This window comes from Pteronotus mesoamericanus, unplaced genomic scaffold (assembly GCF_021234165.1).
Source record: "Pteronotus mesoamericanus isolate MK-2021 breed Mesoamerican mustached bat unplaced genomic scaffold, CSHL_Meso_final contig_50, whole genome shotgun sequence".
Classification (NCBI taxonomy): Eukaryota; Metazoa; Chordata; class Mammalia; order Chiroptera; family Mormoopidae; genus Pteronotus; species Pteronotus mesoamericanus.
In genome coordinates, this window is record NW_026555186.1 from 42,713,712 (window position 1) to 42,730,763 (window position 17,052).

Sequence of the window (17,052 nt, forward strand, 5' to 3'; positions counted from 1 at the left end):
ATTTATATACCTAAAATAAACAGACAATCTCAGTGCAAAAAACACACACTGCTTTAGGATTTAAGGACAGGAAAGAAGCCTGCTCCCATTTGAGAAGACGGTGATAGTGAGTAGAGAATCACTGAGTTAGAGGCCTTTGGGTGGAGGTTGGAAGAAAAGGGTTTTCTAAGGAGCTAGAGCATCAAAAAACCCCATATTTGAATGTCTTGGCAAATGTATTAGCTCAAAGGTGTGTATTCATAAAATCACCTTCCCCTTTCTCTTAAGCCTACCTCTCCAAAACCAGGCAGCCTGCTGCTACATCAGGAATTTACTGCTGTGAGCAACTATAAACATCGTGCTAACAGGCAGAACTGCCTGCGAACGGGCATCGGAGAGTGCAGCGTGTGCACCTAAAGGCCAGAGACAATATTTTTTACTCCCTACGCACACCACAGGGCATGCACACTAGAATCTGATATAGCGTGAAGGTACTTTAATAATTATTACTATTAAAAACAATCACCTACACAGATCAACAACTCTTTTAAGACATGTTTTCTAACCTCTGTTTCCTCTCAGATGTATGGTTATTGTCCACCTGCAAAGGGCCCAGAGTGATAGCCAGAAATCTGCCACCACCACCCCTTCTGCTGTTGCTGCCATCATATTTAATTGTTTGCTCAACTTGAAGCCAAACTCATATGCAGTATATTTAGATGGTTAAAAAACCATAGCATTCCACTGTATTCACAGATTATTTTTGACACCACAATTCTTGGGAATTAGTCTGGAATAAATAAGGTAAAGAGAAAAGAAGCAACATAAATTTGTTCCAGTGACAAGGAAAACAATATCAAAATGGCAATCTGGAGATTTGCCATGAATGAAGGAATATAGAATGTTCCTTCTGGTACACTCTCCGGCAAATGCAATCACCATCTCATTCGCCAAGTCTGGATTTATTTTAAAGTGGGTGAGAAAGCAAGTAAGAAACTAATAGTAAGAAACTGTGAAAAGTACCTTTATAATTTCAAAAGATCAATGCACAATCTTATATAGCGTTAAAAGTAAAGATGTAGAACTGATATATATGTTGATTTTCTGAACCTCTGAAAAGTATTTTTCCACACAATGGTGAACTTTCTAAGTTGAAAAACATATATAATTATTATATGTCCAGGTTCTCTTTTCTGAGGTCTTGGCAACTGCAATATTTCCTCAAATGCCTGAAAAAACTCACAAATTTACAAAGTCTTGGCTGAACACTTTTGCCAGCTAACTGCACCTTAAAATTTTCAATCTGTGTGTTTAGTATAATTTAACAAATACTAACCCTATCACCCAAATGCAAAAGAACTTCTGAACCATGGAGCATAGAACAGACTTTGTTGCTAAACAGGTTATGGCTTGAAATGGATCAATTAATTAAAAATAAAGACCAGTGTTTTGTGCTTTTAATCTGAGCCAAACTTTACATAATAATACTAACAGGCATTTTAAACATCTAGAGCTTAATTAACCTGATTTTCATCCAAATTTGGAAAATGAAGAGAATGAATATGCCTGCAGATAATTTTTCATTTGAGATTTTTCCAGAGTATACTACTGGTACATACATAACTATTGACCACACATTATATTTAGAGAAAGCCTACTCTGCTCATCTGTCCGGAGCTGGCTTTTTCTCTGCATTCCTCATTTGCTTGTTAATTAATTCAACAAATATTACTCAGAACCTGTTATATGTCCAAGGGTTGTTAGAGGCACTGAAGACACAGAATAAGGTGGGCTCAGGGCTATTTTCATGGAGTTTATATTCTTCCCTCAGGGTTAGGCTTAAGAGACAACAAAACACAGAAGCTAAGGTCTCAAATAGTGATAATTCAATTAAGAAAGCACAGTATTTTTCTTTCTCTGATCTCACCTATAGGTGGAATGTAATGAACAAAATAAACTGATGAACAAAAATAGAACCAGAGGCATGGAAACATGGAACAGACTGACAGCTGTCAGAGGGGAGGGAGAGGGGAGACCGGATGAAAGGAGGTGAATGGATTAGCCAAGGAATGTATATGCGTAACCCATAGACACAGACAACAGTGTGGTGATGGCTGCAGGGAAGGCAGGGGAGCAGAGGCTGAGTAGAGGTGGGCAAAAGGGGAAAAACGGGGACATTTGTAACAGCGTCAACAATAAAAATAAAGTTAATAAAAGAAAGCACAATAGAGTAGAATGCGAGGGTGACTTGGAGGGTACCTTTAGATGGGTGATAAGGAAAGGCCTATCTGAGGTGGTAACATGTGCCCCAGGTGGAAAAAACGCCACCAACCCTGTGAAGAGCTGAGGGAATTGCAATTACGAAGACCGTAATGGGAAAGAGCTTGAAGAATCCAAAGAACAGGAAGAAGGCAATGAATTTAGAATATCACAAAATGAAGGGAAATGTCTTGAGATGAGGCCTGACAGTAAGCAAAGGATGTAGGATAGCACATGTAACTCTCATTCTAAAAATTCAAGGTTCCAGTTTCATCTTCAAAACACTATGTTGTCAAAAATTCAATTTTTTAAAAAAAAAAATCAGCATTTCAGATAAGTCCAAAGAAGAGAGTCTCTTAGAAAAAAATGCCAAAAACAATTTTCTTACCAGTTCAATATTAATCAAGTCTCATAAATAGTGTTCTGAAAATAAATGGGAATGTGCTAAAAGGGATAAAAACTCGCAGGTACCTTCCATCCTTCTGAAGTAGATCAGTTATGTTTATTGTAGCTTATGGTATGTAGTAGTTTGGAGTAGAATGCTTTGCACATCATTCTTCAAAAATCTGAGGCTCTTACTAATAGAGATTCTAGCTGTTTCTATTAAAAATTCATGACCCTTTTCTAAGAGAACTGTTTTGACCTGTTACTTCTGGCTAAATTTGTGCAAGTTCTTTTCTTCCACTCATTCTTGCACATAATATTGAATATTTTAGGGAAATAGACTTTAATAGCTACTGACCTAATTGAAGTATATCTAAAGTTATTAAACAAAAATAACAATATACAATTTTGGTGAAAACAAAAATTCACTCAAAAGAGAATATTATTCAGAGCAAATGCAATAAGTTTTGAAGAGTGTGCTGCCCCTAGAGTACCATTCAGTGGATTGGAAGCAGCAATGTACTGAAGTAAACTTAGTAAAATTCGTCATAATGCAGTTAACATATATAAACTCCAAGCTTTCCAAATATAGCAGGAAACAAATGACTTATCTTTCCTAGTTTGTTTCCAGATAGACATTTAACATTGTCTAAACATCATGCTATCATAGGTTCAACCTGGTCTCTCTCTTCCACCAATCCTACCTCCTACCTCTCTAAGCAACTTTGGGATGGGACAGGAGCACCTCTGAGGGACTCTGCATGAATAGGGTGCATTCTGGACCACTGCCTGCCAGGTGGTAAGCTTGCTGGGAGAAGCCTCTGCCACTGATGGGGAAGCTTTTGGACTGTTCAGCTTTGTCCATGACAGGTGGGTGGACTTTATTCGGGGGTGAAATACTAGGAATACCATTGTAACGACACATTTAAGATACAATTGTTATTGGCAATAAAGCTGCCTCCCCATTCCCCCAACAAAAGCATCCTTCTGGGAAATACTGAAGTCTTTCTCTCCCTCTTAAGATATTTTCTTATGGGCACCCAGACTTCGCAGGGATAACTTGACAATTGTACTATGTCATTGTCACTATTTATTGTCTTTCAGGAAAAATAATACTTAATATATTTTTCAAAAAATATAGAAATACCTTCTACATCACAAAGATTATATAGACTTCCATACATAACTATAAGCAAACAGATTACACTTGAATAATAAAAGGTGTCTCACACATATATATTTTGTGTGAAAATGTGATACTTAATAGAGAAATCCAATTTATAAAATTTATATCTTACACTTTTCACTGAAAACTTTAAACGCATTCTTAAAAACCATGTTAATTAATCCAGAATATAAAGAAAATGTTTATACTTTTGTGCAAAATAAATTACATGTTTAGTTAGATTCCTAGGCTGAAATCAAACTATTACATTGGATTGTCCTGGAGCGCAGGTGTATGTGTGCCCATGTGTGTGTAAAGCAGCATGCAACTGAAGCTGTAGCAAGGCAGAGCCAAAATAACTGGCTGGAAAGCAAAAAATTCAATCACGACAGTTTAACTTATATGTTTCCCCTGATTAGACTAGTTGATTTGGCTTGGCATTTTGCATGCATTCATTAAATTGTTGTAAACAAAGGCATAGTATTATAATGGCATTCAAGTCGATAACGTTTGCTGTTTACATTACTGAAATATTATATACAGAGTCAAAATATTTAAAATTCAAACTAAAATCAACTAATTTCATTACAGATAAATTATGCTGCCTTATACAAATCTTTTACATACAAACAGCAATTAGTATATTTTATATAATTTCAGATTTGTATATCTATATAAACACACATATATCCTATATATAAAGGATTATATGTGTGTGTGTGTGTGTGTGTGTGTGTGTGTGTGTGTGTACATTTTTTCCCCCAACCAGGTCCCTCAAATCCTCAGTCTTACCTGTTTTTGAGCAGTACACTGAAGGTCATCTTATCTAGTCCCAGATAATTTGGCAGCAAGTTTGACCAATTCCAGTTCCATTTTGTGATGGCTGACTGTTGATAAATGAGAAGATGCTATTGTTAGTTATTAATCAGTGTTAATATGATCAGTAAATTAAAGCTCCAGCTGTGATAGACTAACTAAGAAGGAGGGGGGTCCAGAACAAGGACTTAGACAGATAACATCAATCATGTCCACAGAAGAAGGTTTTTATTCCAATAAGACAGCAATTAATTTATAAATCCATTTGGGGATGTAGTCATTATTTATAAAAATATAAATCAATTTCTTGAGTCGTTATTCTTCCAAGTGCTAATGGCATTTGCCCAACAAGTTTCTCTGAGAGGGTGACTCTTTGAAAAGCAAAGCAAAATAATTGGTAACTTTTTTGTATATCCGTTTATAGTCTTTTTTAGCATCCAGGAGTTTTATTAAAAAACAAATTTGGAAGTGCCACAACTCAAATTATAAGATACTGCTTAATTAGAGTGTGATATTAATGTTATATTTTTGGTTAGGAATGCTTTAAAGGGGAAATTATAAGGGCTTATAAGTGTAAATAACGTAAGTGATTCTTTTTTTCTTGTTTAATAGATAATTTCACAACAGAGTAAGGAGAAAAATTACTGTGAAAGATAATGTCATATTTCAGAACTGAATAAAACATGCCATTTATTTAAATGAACTGAGGATAATTTAACAGCTACAATGATTATTTATGGTTTGGAGCAATCTAATGTACAACCCAGGAAAGCAGCCAATAAACTCGAACTTATAAAATATATTTGGTTTTAAAGTATTATAGATACTTATGCTCCTTAAACTAAATAGTTTTGATAATAAGAGTACAGGCTGATGTTTAAAATCCAACAAGAACTATGCCCTGTCACCTGCTGATTAATGGAGCACTACAATCCTGTCATAGAGCAGAAGAATTCTGCCCCGGGTTGTCAGCATTTGAAGGTCTTATTCTACACAGTATTGATGAGTGTAGACTGCGGCTGTAACAGGCATGGTAAAAATATTATCTGCATCCCGAATTAGGCCATTGTTTTAATTCTTATTTTCGTCAGAGCTCTAGGTCAAGCAATCCTTCTCCTCTGCCCTGTTAGTTCAAATAGTCTGTCAAGATGCTTCTCAGAAAAGCCACTGAAAGAATGAATTTTAAAGCAAAAGCAACTTTAGATTTCAAACACTTTGGCATAAAGGTGACGTTTTCAATATAACTACCAAAATGTTCAGCTTAAACAATGGCATAATCTGACATTTAAAAATGTGTGGTTTTTGACTTTATTTCAAACATCCTGTCTTTAAGGTCATTAGCAAATTCACTTTAAATTTAGGAATGTGTTTAGGGTTTTATATATATATATATATATATATATATATATATATATATATATATATGTATGTATTTTTTTAAAAAAAGAAAAAGCTAATTTACGTCACGTAACCTAAAACAGAAGCTCAATGCTCTATTTATAATTAATTTTAAACTATTTTATAATTTACCTGATAAATTAGATAAAGATTCCAAAGTGTTTCGTGAGTGTGGGTATTGCGGGAGGGGATGGAGGGCAGCAAGGGAGGGCAAGGCTGTTAAAAAATGCCTGAGTTTTCGGTCCTTCTGTAGACACGGCCAAACAGATGTTCCCTCTGCCCATGGCGAACTGACCTGGTCAAAAGCTAAATTTTACAGACCAAACATATGAATCAGTTTGACAAATAGGAAAAAGGTAAAATAACCTTTCAAAGTCAATTTGTGCACACCATGTAAGTAAATACAAGGCCTTGCTTCCTACTAAAAAAGCTTATGAGTAAATATTCAAACACAAACCATTTTTTTGTTATTAGTGTAAAGAAACCACACATTTAAATTAAATTTACCATTACATACCTGATCTAGCATGTTTTTACTAAATGCCTTGTACACATGGAAAGGGTTAAAGGCAGAAGGCTGATCTTCCACACTCCTCAAGGTTGTTTTTAAAGGTCGGATGGGTAATGGCTTTTCCTCTGAACCATTCATAGAAAACAGCTGTTCTTTTAAATATTCCTTGAAGGGAAAAAAAAATTACAAGTCATTTTGGTGAGAAGCATATATTCTCTTTGAAAATAAACTGATCAGTACCCAAATCTACTCTTTCAGCACATTTGCCAGATTACAGTGTATTACTTGCCTCAGGATAGAATACATTTTCAGAAAAAACATAGCAGAGTACCAATCAACTTTGCAATAAAGCCATCACAAAACAGGTTCACCTAATATATAGGATAGATTAGAAAACATTTAACAAATTTTCACATCAGGAATATATACTTGATATATTAGAACTTTTTAATAGGCATTGTCTTGTAATTCATTGGTTCATGTGTTAACATATCTGGTTACCAAAACTTAACTCAGGTGCATAATTACTCACAGTACAGGATAGTTTATTCATTTTTTAAGTCTAGTTGCTACCTATCCCAGGCTCAGCAGAGTGCTAAGTACTCAGAAATTTCACTACAAACAGCCTCACTCTATGTAGAATTAATTATAATCCAAGTGCCTAAACCCTATTTCCATGCTATAGTCTGAAAAATATCAAGGTACAAAAGATGATCAAAATGCGTAATTCTAGTCCCCCAATAGTCAGTAGCAGCCTGAATTAAAAAGTCAATCTACTGCCTTATTTCTCATTATCCACCTCTAAAGAAATAAGATGAACAATGCTAATCTATTTTATAGATCCCTTTTTTGCAAGACAAATGGAAATGACAAAGTTTCTGAGAAACTATCAAATATTTACTACTAATAAGCGAGTCATGCAATAAATAAAGGTCATAATTTTTAGTATGTCACAATATGATTTTTTTCTGCAAGATTAGGATGAAAATTAGGTTCAAAATTTTAGAGGTGAAAAGAACTTCAGAAGTTTTCAAGAAAACCATCGTTACTCTAAGTCTGATACACAGATCGGCCTCATCAGTCTTATCTTGGGGCTTGTTAAAAAAGGAGAATCTCAGGCCCCACTAAATAAGAACCTGAGTGTTAACACTCCCCAGGTGATTGGTATGCACATAAAAGTCTGAGGAACTCTCAGGGTGTCCAGCATGGGGCCCGTGGGCCACATGCAGCGTAGGATGGCTGTGAAAGCAGTCCAACATAAAGTTGTAAATTTACTTAAAACGTGAGATTTGTGTGTGTGTGTGATTATGTGTTGAAATGTATTTAATGTGTGGCCCAAGACAACTCTTCTTCCAATGGGGCCCAGAGACGCCAAAAGGTTGGACACCCCTGCTAGTTCATGCCACCATCAATGGTTGGCTCTGAAAGGTCAGGGGACAAGCCTGAGGTCACTGAGGGATGAGTGGTAGCATCAGGGGCAAGAAAACACATCTCTGGTCTCAGTCCACTGTGTTTTTCTCCTATTTCTATATAACTTCACGAATAGAGAATGCCCATTGTATTCATTATGAAATGCAAATTTCATATCCAAAAATCCTAACAATCTAAAAAAGTACTACTTAAGTTAACAATGATAGGCATTTCTTAACCTTGCTCATTGTGGATCACATCTTTTAAAAAATCAATTCTATGCTACTTGATAGACACACAGATTCTTACTAAAATTATTAAATATAGATAAAGCCATCAGAAGATAATTTTATGCCTAGATTTATATTTATGAACAGAAACAAACTTTTTTCCATTATGATTTCTAAAAGTAATATTTTAAAAAGGAATAAAATGCCTCCTTCCATTAGAAAAACTGCTATGTTTTGGCTAATAACTCTTCTTAGTGATTTCCTCTTACATGACTATATCTTGGCTTTTTCTGTTTGTTTATTTGTTTCCACGATTCAAAAAAGAAAAATGGCTCTGTTGCCAGTTGTAAATACAATGATGTTTTCTTCCTTGTTAATTTCTCTGGCCTCTCTCCTATATTGACACTTGTCGTTATCATTTCTTAAAAGTCTAGATTTTCTGTATAGTCCCTTAACCAGATTTACTGCTAATCGGGTATATTCCTTAGAAGAAATATATTCTTTGAACATTCTCTCTTGAACACCTTCCCTGTGAAGTTAAATCAAAGCTTATCTATCTATCCATTGCTTCTCTATGTCTCTTCACTGAAAAGCTCCACCAGTCTCGTGACCTCAACTACCATCTTCGCAGAAAGCCACCAGGTCCATATGCTCACAGCCTCCCTCACCTGCACTCATGGCCAGAACTTCCACACTCATACATCTTACCTGTAACTCAAAGACAAACATTTTAAAACGCAGTTTCTCTCATAACTTGGCTGTCTCTCAATGACACACACATTGTTCTCTCCACCTGGGCCTGTGCCTAAAGATGCCTCTATAGTTACATCACATTTTTGAATATTGTATTCAAAAATTGAATTGTAGTTGTATTTACAGCACAGCTGAAAGTGCTGAAGACTCACGGTGCTACTCATCAAATGAACAAACATCACAATGCAAATTCACCTACAACGTAAGGATATCTCACAGTGTAAAAGCAGCCAGAAGTATTATACTAGTCCCTTAGTCTCCCTTGTGTTGCTATTTGGATTTAATGCTTGCATTGTTTCAGCAATGACAAGGCAACAATTCTCATTCCTTTCTCTGGTTCTAGCCTCACACTATGTGTCTTACCTTGCAGTACCACATCTCCCCGGGCACTAATACTTAGCTCGACATCCCATCTGACAGACGTTGCCATAACAGTAGGTGTATTGAGTTGTAACAAAAGAAACATCATTTTTTGAACTTAATTGATCAAAATGTGGTGGTGGCCCAGTAGAGAATCTTACATGCATGAGATCTCAAAGCACCTGTTCACAACTGCCTGAGGGGTCCATGGTGTCCCACAAAAGAAAACAGCCTTTGAGTTTCCTGAATATCCGACTTAATTTTTGTTGATTTCACCTACTGGTGATTATTGATCTTTTTTGTGATATGGACCTTTTAAAAAGAGGACTGATTAGCCTATCAGTTCAGCAATCGGTACCAGCCATTGCTGACCTCTGAACTATTGGAGTGCCATTTTACTAAGAATCTAGTTAGCCAAGGCCAGGAGTTAGAGTTTCCAAGTTCCTCAAATAGAAACCCTAAACAAGGTGTAAGGGATCATTAGCAAGAGTAGATATGCCATATGACTCTATAAGAACCCCATACTTTAGTCCCTTAGGGACAGGGCCATTTTCATAGCTAGAAATTCCTTACTTCCTTCTCTGCTGATCGTGGAACACACTATCACATCACCTATTTATTGACTGGCTGATTAGCTGTTGGAAAGCCAGGAAACAAGATTTACTTAAAGTAACTTTCAGGTAGATAATAGTGGGAAGAACATTAAATAACTCAATTGTAAAATGCTGTGACAGAATTTAATTCATGCCTTAGAAATGTAGTAAGGCCTACTTCCTTGAGATAAGCACTGCATCTTCACATCATTCATATTGTACCATTTTTGCTACTCCAAAAATTACAATGTATTTGCAAATATAAACATAATTCTTTTCACATTAGCTGTCACAGTCTAATTATGATCAAATGAGAAACCTGGTTAAATGAGCAAGCTTGTATTGTTTGGAGTGCATAACTGTGGCACTGCTCTTTACATTTTTGCTAAAACTGCATGAAACATGCAAGGTCAGAGGCTTAACCCAGCTGACAGGTGGACAAGCATGACATTGGTCCTAACCAGTGTATGTGCATTCATGCATTTTCTTGGGTTAAACTAGTTGCTTTTGAATATGGCTCAACAGCCTTCTGAAGTTTTCTCAGTATGTAAGAAGCCTCCAACTTCACTGACACAAGTATGCCGTCTACAGGAGAAGAGCTACCTCTCTCCAGAAAATTCTTCATTTCATAAACACCAAATTTTAACATTAACTGAACAGTCACAAACACACAATTCCCAAACTACACCTCTAGTCTATGTGATTCAGAACTGAACTGAGTTTATGAGCCATGTTATTGTTTAAACCATATAAATAAAACCTACATTGTTTCGGTGAAGCTTCTGCTGTACAAATGCAGAACAGCCGGGGCTGAATAGATTCTATTAATAATACAATATTGAGTTTGGTATTGACTTTAAGAAGTATTATCACCTCCTTGACTAACCCTTAGCTGCCAGCAGACGCTGCCTCAGGCCAGTACACACCTAATTGCTCGGTAAAAAGGCCGTTTCCCTACCTCATTGAGCCGCATGATGTGATAAATTTGCCTCAGGTACTCGCTGCCACCTGGTTTGTGGCAGATATCCAGGACCATCATGTTTATTTTCTGCTCAGTCAGTTCAAGAGCAATATCTCCTTCTTCTAAGGCTGTGCCTTTCTCTGTTGTCATAAACACACTAAGTACAAAGAAAGCATAAATATATCAGTGATGAGGAATTGTAAAGATGAAAAACAATCAGAGATTGAGTGTGGAGAGTCGATGCAAGTCTCATATTCAAAGCACCCATAAAGACTTTGCTCAAATAGGTAAGCCTTCCCAAACCACTGCTGCTCATATAAACAGTGCCTTAGAACTAAGCACCTGAAAGCATTTTCAAAAATATTGAATCATTTTTTAAAACATTTCTTTATTGCATTTATACTCCAATCTATAAAACATTTTCCCATTACTGCAATTATTGAAATTGCCATAATCATGGGATGAAAACAAAACATTTCTTTTTAAGAACATGTAAGAAATAATTTGTATTTTCTCTTTGAGGATAAAAAGTACCTTTGATGCCAGAAATAGCTTTGGTACTCTGTCTTTTGTAGATTCTTCTTTACACCTGTCTTAGAACACATTAAGGACTAATTAGAGTGTCAAAAGGGGGAGCCCATTATGCTAAATATAGGCTGGGTGCTTCCTGGTAGTGTGCTTACCACTGGGTATTTTAAATTGGCCTTTTGACACTTGTTGCCTTTTAAAATTATATTCCCCCTCTCCTGTTTCTTCTTGGTAATAGATATTTAGTAAAAGTCACTACCCTGATTATTATTCCAGCAAAAGGTCTATTATCACTACCTCAGGAATGTGCAAATTATATTTGGGAAACACTTCTTCTATCATATGTTTATTATTTACTTTAAACGTTATTTACATAGTAGTAATGGATGGCATATTTTTAAAAAACAGTTCCCAAGCTAAAAGTGCAAAATAAATCATGATATTCAACTTAAATCATATATAGTCCACACTAATTTTTTTATTGCAGATGCTATTTGGATCATGTTAGGCTTTGCAATCTAAACATTCTTAAGAAAACACATGGTTTTCCACTGTTTCCCAGACTAAATGAAATTTACTGTGGTGTAATCAGCTATATACTGCAGTTCATTACTGAGATTTTGCCATGATTATAAAATTAGTTCTGCTAAGAGTCAGTGCCGCTGACCTGAAGACTGAACCAAATGATACCCAGCTGCTGGACATTAACTTTTATATTGCTTCCACATGTAGCTTCAAAACATCCTTCTTAAAAAAAAACCCCAAACTTTATGATCATATAAGCCTTGCTAAAAAATAAAGCAAATCCTACTCTGAGATTTTCATTAGCTGGAGGAAATATCTTGAAGCTGCATACAGGTTGCAAGCGAAATTTCTCGTCAGGTTTTGCAGAGGCTGACATTGAAAAAGTTGAGGTCTTCTGACAAAGGAGAGCCTCAGTGTCAGCCCCTGAACTGTATCCTTTCCTGTCCATCACTGTGCAGGTGAAGCAAATGATTGGATTCAGTCAATGCTATGATTAATGAGTTCCTCTCTGGATTTGGGACTGCATATCAATCATGTCATTAGGGAGAATGTGCCCTGAAAGAGGCAGACCTTAGCCAAGGAATAACTGCATTAATCTTAATCTGTATATGCACCCAGCGAGCCAAGTCAGGGTCACCATGATGAAAAACAATAATCTTCAACTCGACAAATTACTTTGCAAAGACAGACATTTCTTTACTTTTTGGGCTGTGTGTTCTCCAGAATCTAAGTTGACTGTTTACAGCTTGAGTGTTACTACAAAGTGAAGGTTATTTTAATGAATAGTAATGTTTTCAGGCAGTATGCAAGACAAGCAATGCTTACAGCTGCCACTTTCCACTGCAGTTATTTGCACAATTTCCATAAAATCAAAGTTAAATCTGGATGCAAGTGAAAGAAATCGAGCTCATAATGATATTGTGTAGTTCCAAGATAATCTTCCTGGAAAATTAAGATTCAATTCATCTTAACAGAAGAACTATTTAATTTAATTCTCATACTTAAAAAATATGATAAAGTCAAGGAAACTTTCCACTTATATACAGTATCATTGTTTAAAATACATTTTCCTCATAGTATAGACCTATGATATAAGCAATTGTCAATTTATGAGAAGTATGTAGAGGTGGAAGTTGACTTATATACCTGATATGGAACTTAAAAATCAAAGTAAGAAGAAACATTTCTATAACACCCAAATCCTGTAAGATATGACCTAAAGTGAATTAATAAGTCAAATTGAACTCTTTTTCAAATAAATGTGATAACTTTAAAATCAGCATTTTGATATTGATGCCATTTGAGAAATAGAGAAAGACAGCATTGCGGTAATTACATAGTTACATAATATATATTTAGAATATTTAAGGGCTATAAAACATTTTTAAAAGTCAGCAATTCATTATTTTGGATGCATGTTGTAACAGATAGCCAATCAGCCAAATATTTGCTAGACAACTCCCTACATAGGAGATACCAGGTGTTAGTGCTGTTTATAAAATACTTAAACTAAACTTTTAAGGAAAGTTTTACTTGTGGATTCCTGTATGTGGCCCCAGGTGTAGGACTGGGACGTACTTTGAACTGATTTTGTTGCTAGAGGGGCTCCTAAATCAGCAGTTTCATAAATTTAACTTTGTATCTATAATCAGATCCACTGTTTTTACTCATCTTTATTCTCTCTCTTTCATAGTGACTTCCATGGATAATGACATCTGGTCTTAATCTTTAAATCACTGGATTAAAGACTGTAAATTGGTATTGAATGCAAATGTAAACATTAAGAAGGTCATTGTCCATGTTACTAAGCTTTTACCTGACTGCTAGTGTTATCTTTACCAACAGGATGTCCTAGAAGTAAATTTCTAGGAATCAGTATGACAAGTCCAGGAAAATCATGATTATTGACATTTCCCCATTTGGATTAATATAATGTCTTACAGCTTAATATAAATCAGTAAAGAGTGTTCATTATATTAACCAGTGAGTTCAATGTATTTTTAATAGAATCTATAAATAACAAATGCTTACTAGTTTTAAGTTTAGTGCTAAGAACTTTATAAACGTTATTTAATTTCTCAAAGCAACTCTACTAGGTTGGTATCATCCCAGGAAACGAGGCTTTGAGAGTCTCTATTACTTGCAGAAGATGGCCCACTTATAAGCGATTTGTATTTGCCCCTCTGATACCAAAGCCTGTGCTCTTTATCATTACCATGTACTAAGACAATTAATAACTTGCAGTCATTTCAGGAAGAACATTATAATAGGATCTGCTGGCAACATAAGTATATTTTAAAAGAATGCGGACAGTGTGTGTGAGTGGTATAAAAAAGGAGGAAGGGCTGGCTTAGTGATCTGCAGACCATACGAACCATAATTCCTTTATCCATATCATGCAATTTTGTACCGAAGACTAATTTTAAGAAAGAAGGACTCTATGTACATATTTAAACTCATCAGGGACCCTTAAAAATCTCTGCAATACCACAAATCATTTAGCTCTTGGTGACAAACCTGTGAGAAGGCTGACATTTTCATACAGAAACAGCTGGGCGTGTTTATAGCTCAAGTGTGATATGCCCCGGTTGCCCTCTGGGACTCTTACATTACCAGATGAAAAATGTGTACCTTTTTGACAATCAGGTACACAGAAAGCAATAAAAAGCCTTTTATATCCATTAATGCCTTCTTAATTTAATCTCCATGCCCAATCCATTTACAAAAAGCTCCAGGCTATCCGCTAGATACCTGTTTGCACACTGAAAAGGAGTGAAACCAAATTCTCCTGGGTTTAACTACCACCCTTTTAATCAGAAACCTTAAGATGGTGACTAAACAAGTATAATGTTCCAGTGTATCAATGGGTTTCAAATTTTAATAAGACAAGGAAAGTCTAACAATCCAGTTTTCAATGCAATTTTTATCTTTTTTGATATTCATCAAAATTCCCATGAAATTACCAAATGACCATTGTTGCTTATCTGACAATATTTGGTTGTTGCTGCTTATTGGCAATTTTGTGATAGTGAATGTATTTGATGAAGTTTAGTGAAAGAAAAACATTGCTTTACCATTCAGTGCTCAATTTCCTTGCTTTCAGCAATTGGCATTTAATCCAGTTGGGTTTTTGCTGCTCAATGCTCTGAATGACCTTTTGGGCCATTTGATTAGGGCTACTTGTCTGCTCTCCCATGATGCTTTCCAAACACACACAGATTAAACCCAGTTTCTCTTTACTCCATCTGTCAAGGGAGGCACCTGTTAGAAGTTCCACAGTGTTTCCATCCTCAAATATCCGACATATAATTACAATCAAGTTCCAGACAAGCAGGCTAGCTTTCTTCAAGTCAACAAAGTTTTTTGACATTTTTCTCTCAGACAGAAAAAAGAAGTACTTAATTGGGGGAGGCAAACATGCAATCACTGTAGGTAACTTGCTGATTACAATAGATACTGCCTGAGCAGCAAGCCTTGTGAAGCCTGGGGAAGAAAAGAAAGAAAAGGTATGATTAATATTAGCATTTATGTTGCATCACTGTGTTGTTTGGAGTGTTGTGTGGGGATGTCTAATTTTTGTGGAGAAAATCAATGAGAAGAGCCAAGCGCTTGACATATTCTGACTGAACTCTACTGGGGACCCCTGCAGTAGTGCCTAAAATTCCCAAATGTCAAACTTATTTTTTCTCCTACAGATAAAGATTAGAAAATTCAGAATTACTATTTATATATTTTTACGTATTAAGGCTGCAGGTTTAAAGGGCCCAGATGTTCTCAACTTACAAAAGCAAGGAACTGCTGCTAGACCTCTTTGTGGTCTTTACTTCCGTAAGCCTTTCTCTTGCTCCCTTGGAATCCGTGTCAGGATCGTTTGAGCTCTGGTCAAGATGAGCTCCTCGTCTTTCAGCTCTTAGCCCAAACATCACCTCTTCACAGAGCCTTCCTTCACCATCCATCTAAAGCAGTCCTTTCATGCCCTTCGTTTCCCAACCTCAGTCCCTCCCTTTCATTAGACCCCAATTTGTTGCCTTTTTATAGCACTTAGTACCACCTAATAATCACCTCATTTATTTGTTCATAATCTGTCACCCTACACTTGAATTTAAGCTCCATGAAGCCATTGCTGTATCCCCAACACTTAGAGCACCATGTATAATTGTTGTTCAATAAATACTTGTTGAATAAATGAGTGAACAAACTTTCATGGTTACCTCTATTACTCTTCTTTGCTTCTTTGTGTCTTGTGCTCGTTCCACTTCCTACTAATAACTCTTCAAGATGGGTATTTGCTAAGAATTCTGTGACCCATTGACCCACAATTCTATACACTCTCCTTTGTTTGTTGTTACTTGTTTTAATGTCTACTGATGTTCCCTCTCTATATCAGGGTTTCTCAACTATTGACATTTTGGGCTGGATAATTCTTTGTTGTGAGCAGCTGTCCTGAGCATTGCTGGATATTTCGGAAGCATCTCTGGCCTCTGCTCACTAGATGCTAGTAGCACCCTCCTCCGTTGTGACAACCAAACACTGCCAGACATCTCCAGGGGCAAAATCTTCCCTGGGTGAGAGTGATTTTCTAGATGATTCCAGAATCTTCAGTCTTGGCCTTCTCCAGGGTAGCAATCCTAAAACTTCAGCTCCCTGTTGAGTATTCCGTTTCTCTGCCCTAGCCATCATTAACTCAGTATAACTAAAACCAAATTCATTGTTTCCCTCACAAACTGGCCTGGCCCACTTTAGGCTTCAGAGTATCTCATCGTGTTCACACGAAATGTGCTCTCTTTTCATGGGTCACACACATTCTTCAAATCTTGCTTCAAAATCTTCTTTTCTTATGAATTTATTTAAACATATCTATATGACTATTTGGTAATTATGTCCATAATGTGCCATGTTGTACCATATTTTGTATTACCATCTACTATTATTTATGTTATATTGCTACTTATGTCCTTATGAGCTGTCTTTACACTTAGACTGAAAGCTCCTCAAGAGAATGGAAAAAATCTCATTGCTTCTTGAGTATCTCACAAAGCCAGGCACAGTGTTTTATGCACACAAATTATCCTGAACCTTGGAACTAAGTGAGAGATCAAAAGAACATAGCTTTGAGTTCTTCAGTAAAACATTTATTGGTTTTACTGATCAAAAATAATAAAACAATGTGAAATATTTTT

At 36.0% G+C, this 17,052-nt stretch overlaps 1 protein-coding gene across 1 annotated transcript in view; it reads right to left on the reverse strand.

Annotated features, from left to right (window-relative positions):
- Nucleotides 1–17,052, reverse strand: part of KIAA0825 (KIAA0825 ortholog) — a 386,482-nt gene that overhangs the window by 177,921 nt on the left and 191,509 nt on the right. The window contains exons 16-19 of the mRNA XM_054578604.1: nt 14,947–15,355; nt 10,817–10,976; nt 6,519–6,677; nt 4,580–4,674 (exon numbers count right to left, since the gene is read on the reverse strand). Of these exons, the coding sequence (XP_054434579.1) occupies nt 4,580–4,674; nt 6,519–6,677; nt 10,817–10,976; nt 14,947–15,355 (823 nt within the window). The remainder of the gene's footprint in view (nt 1–4,579; nt 4,675–6,518; nt 6,678–10,816; nt 10,977–14,946; nt 15,356–17,052) is intronic.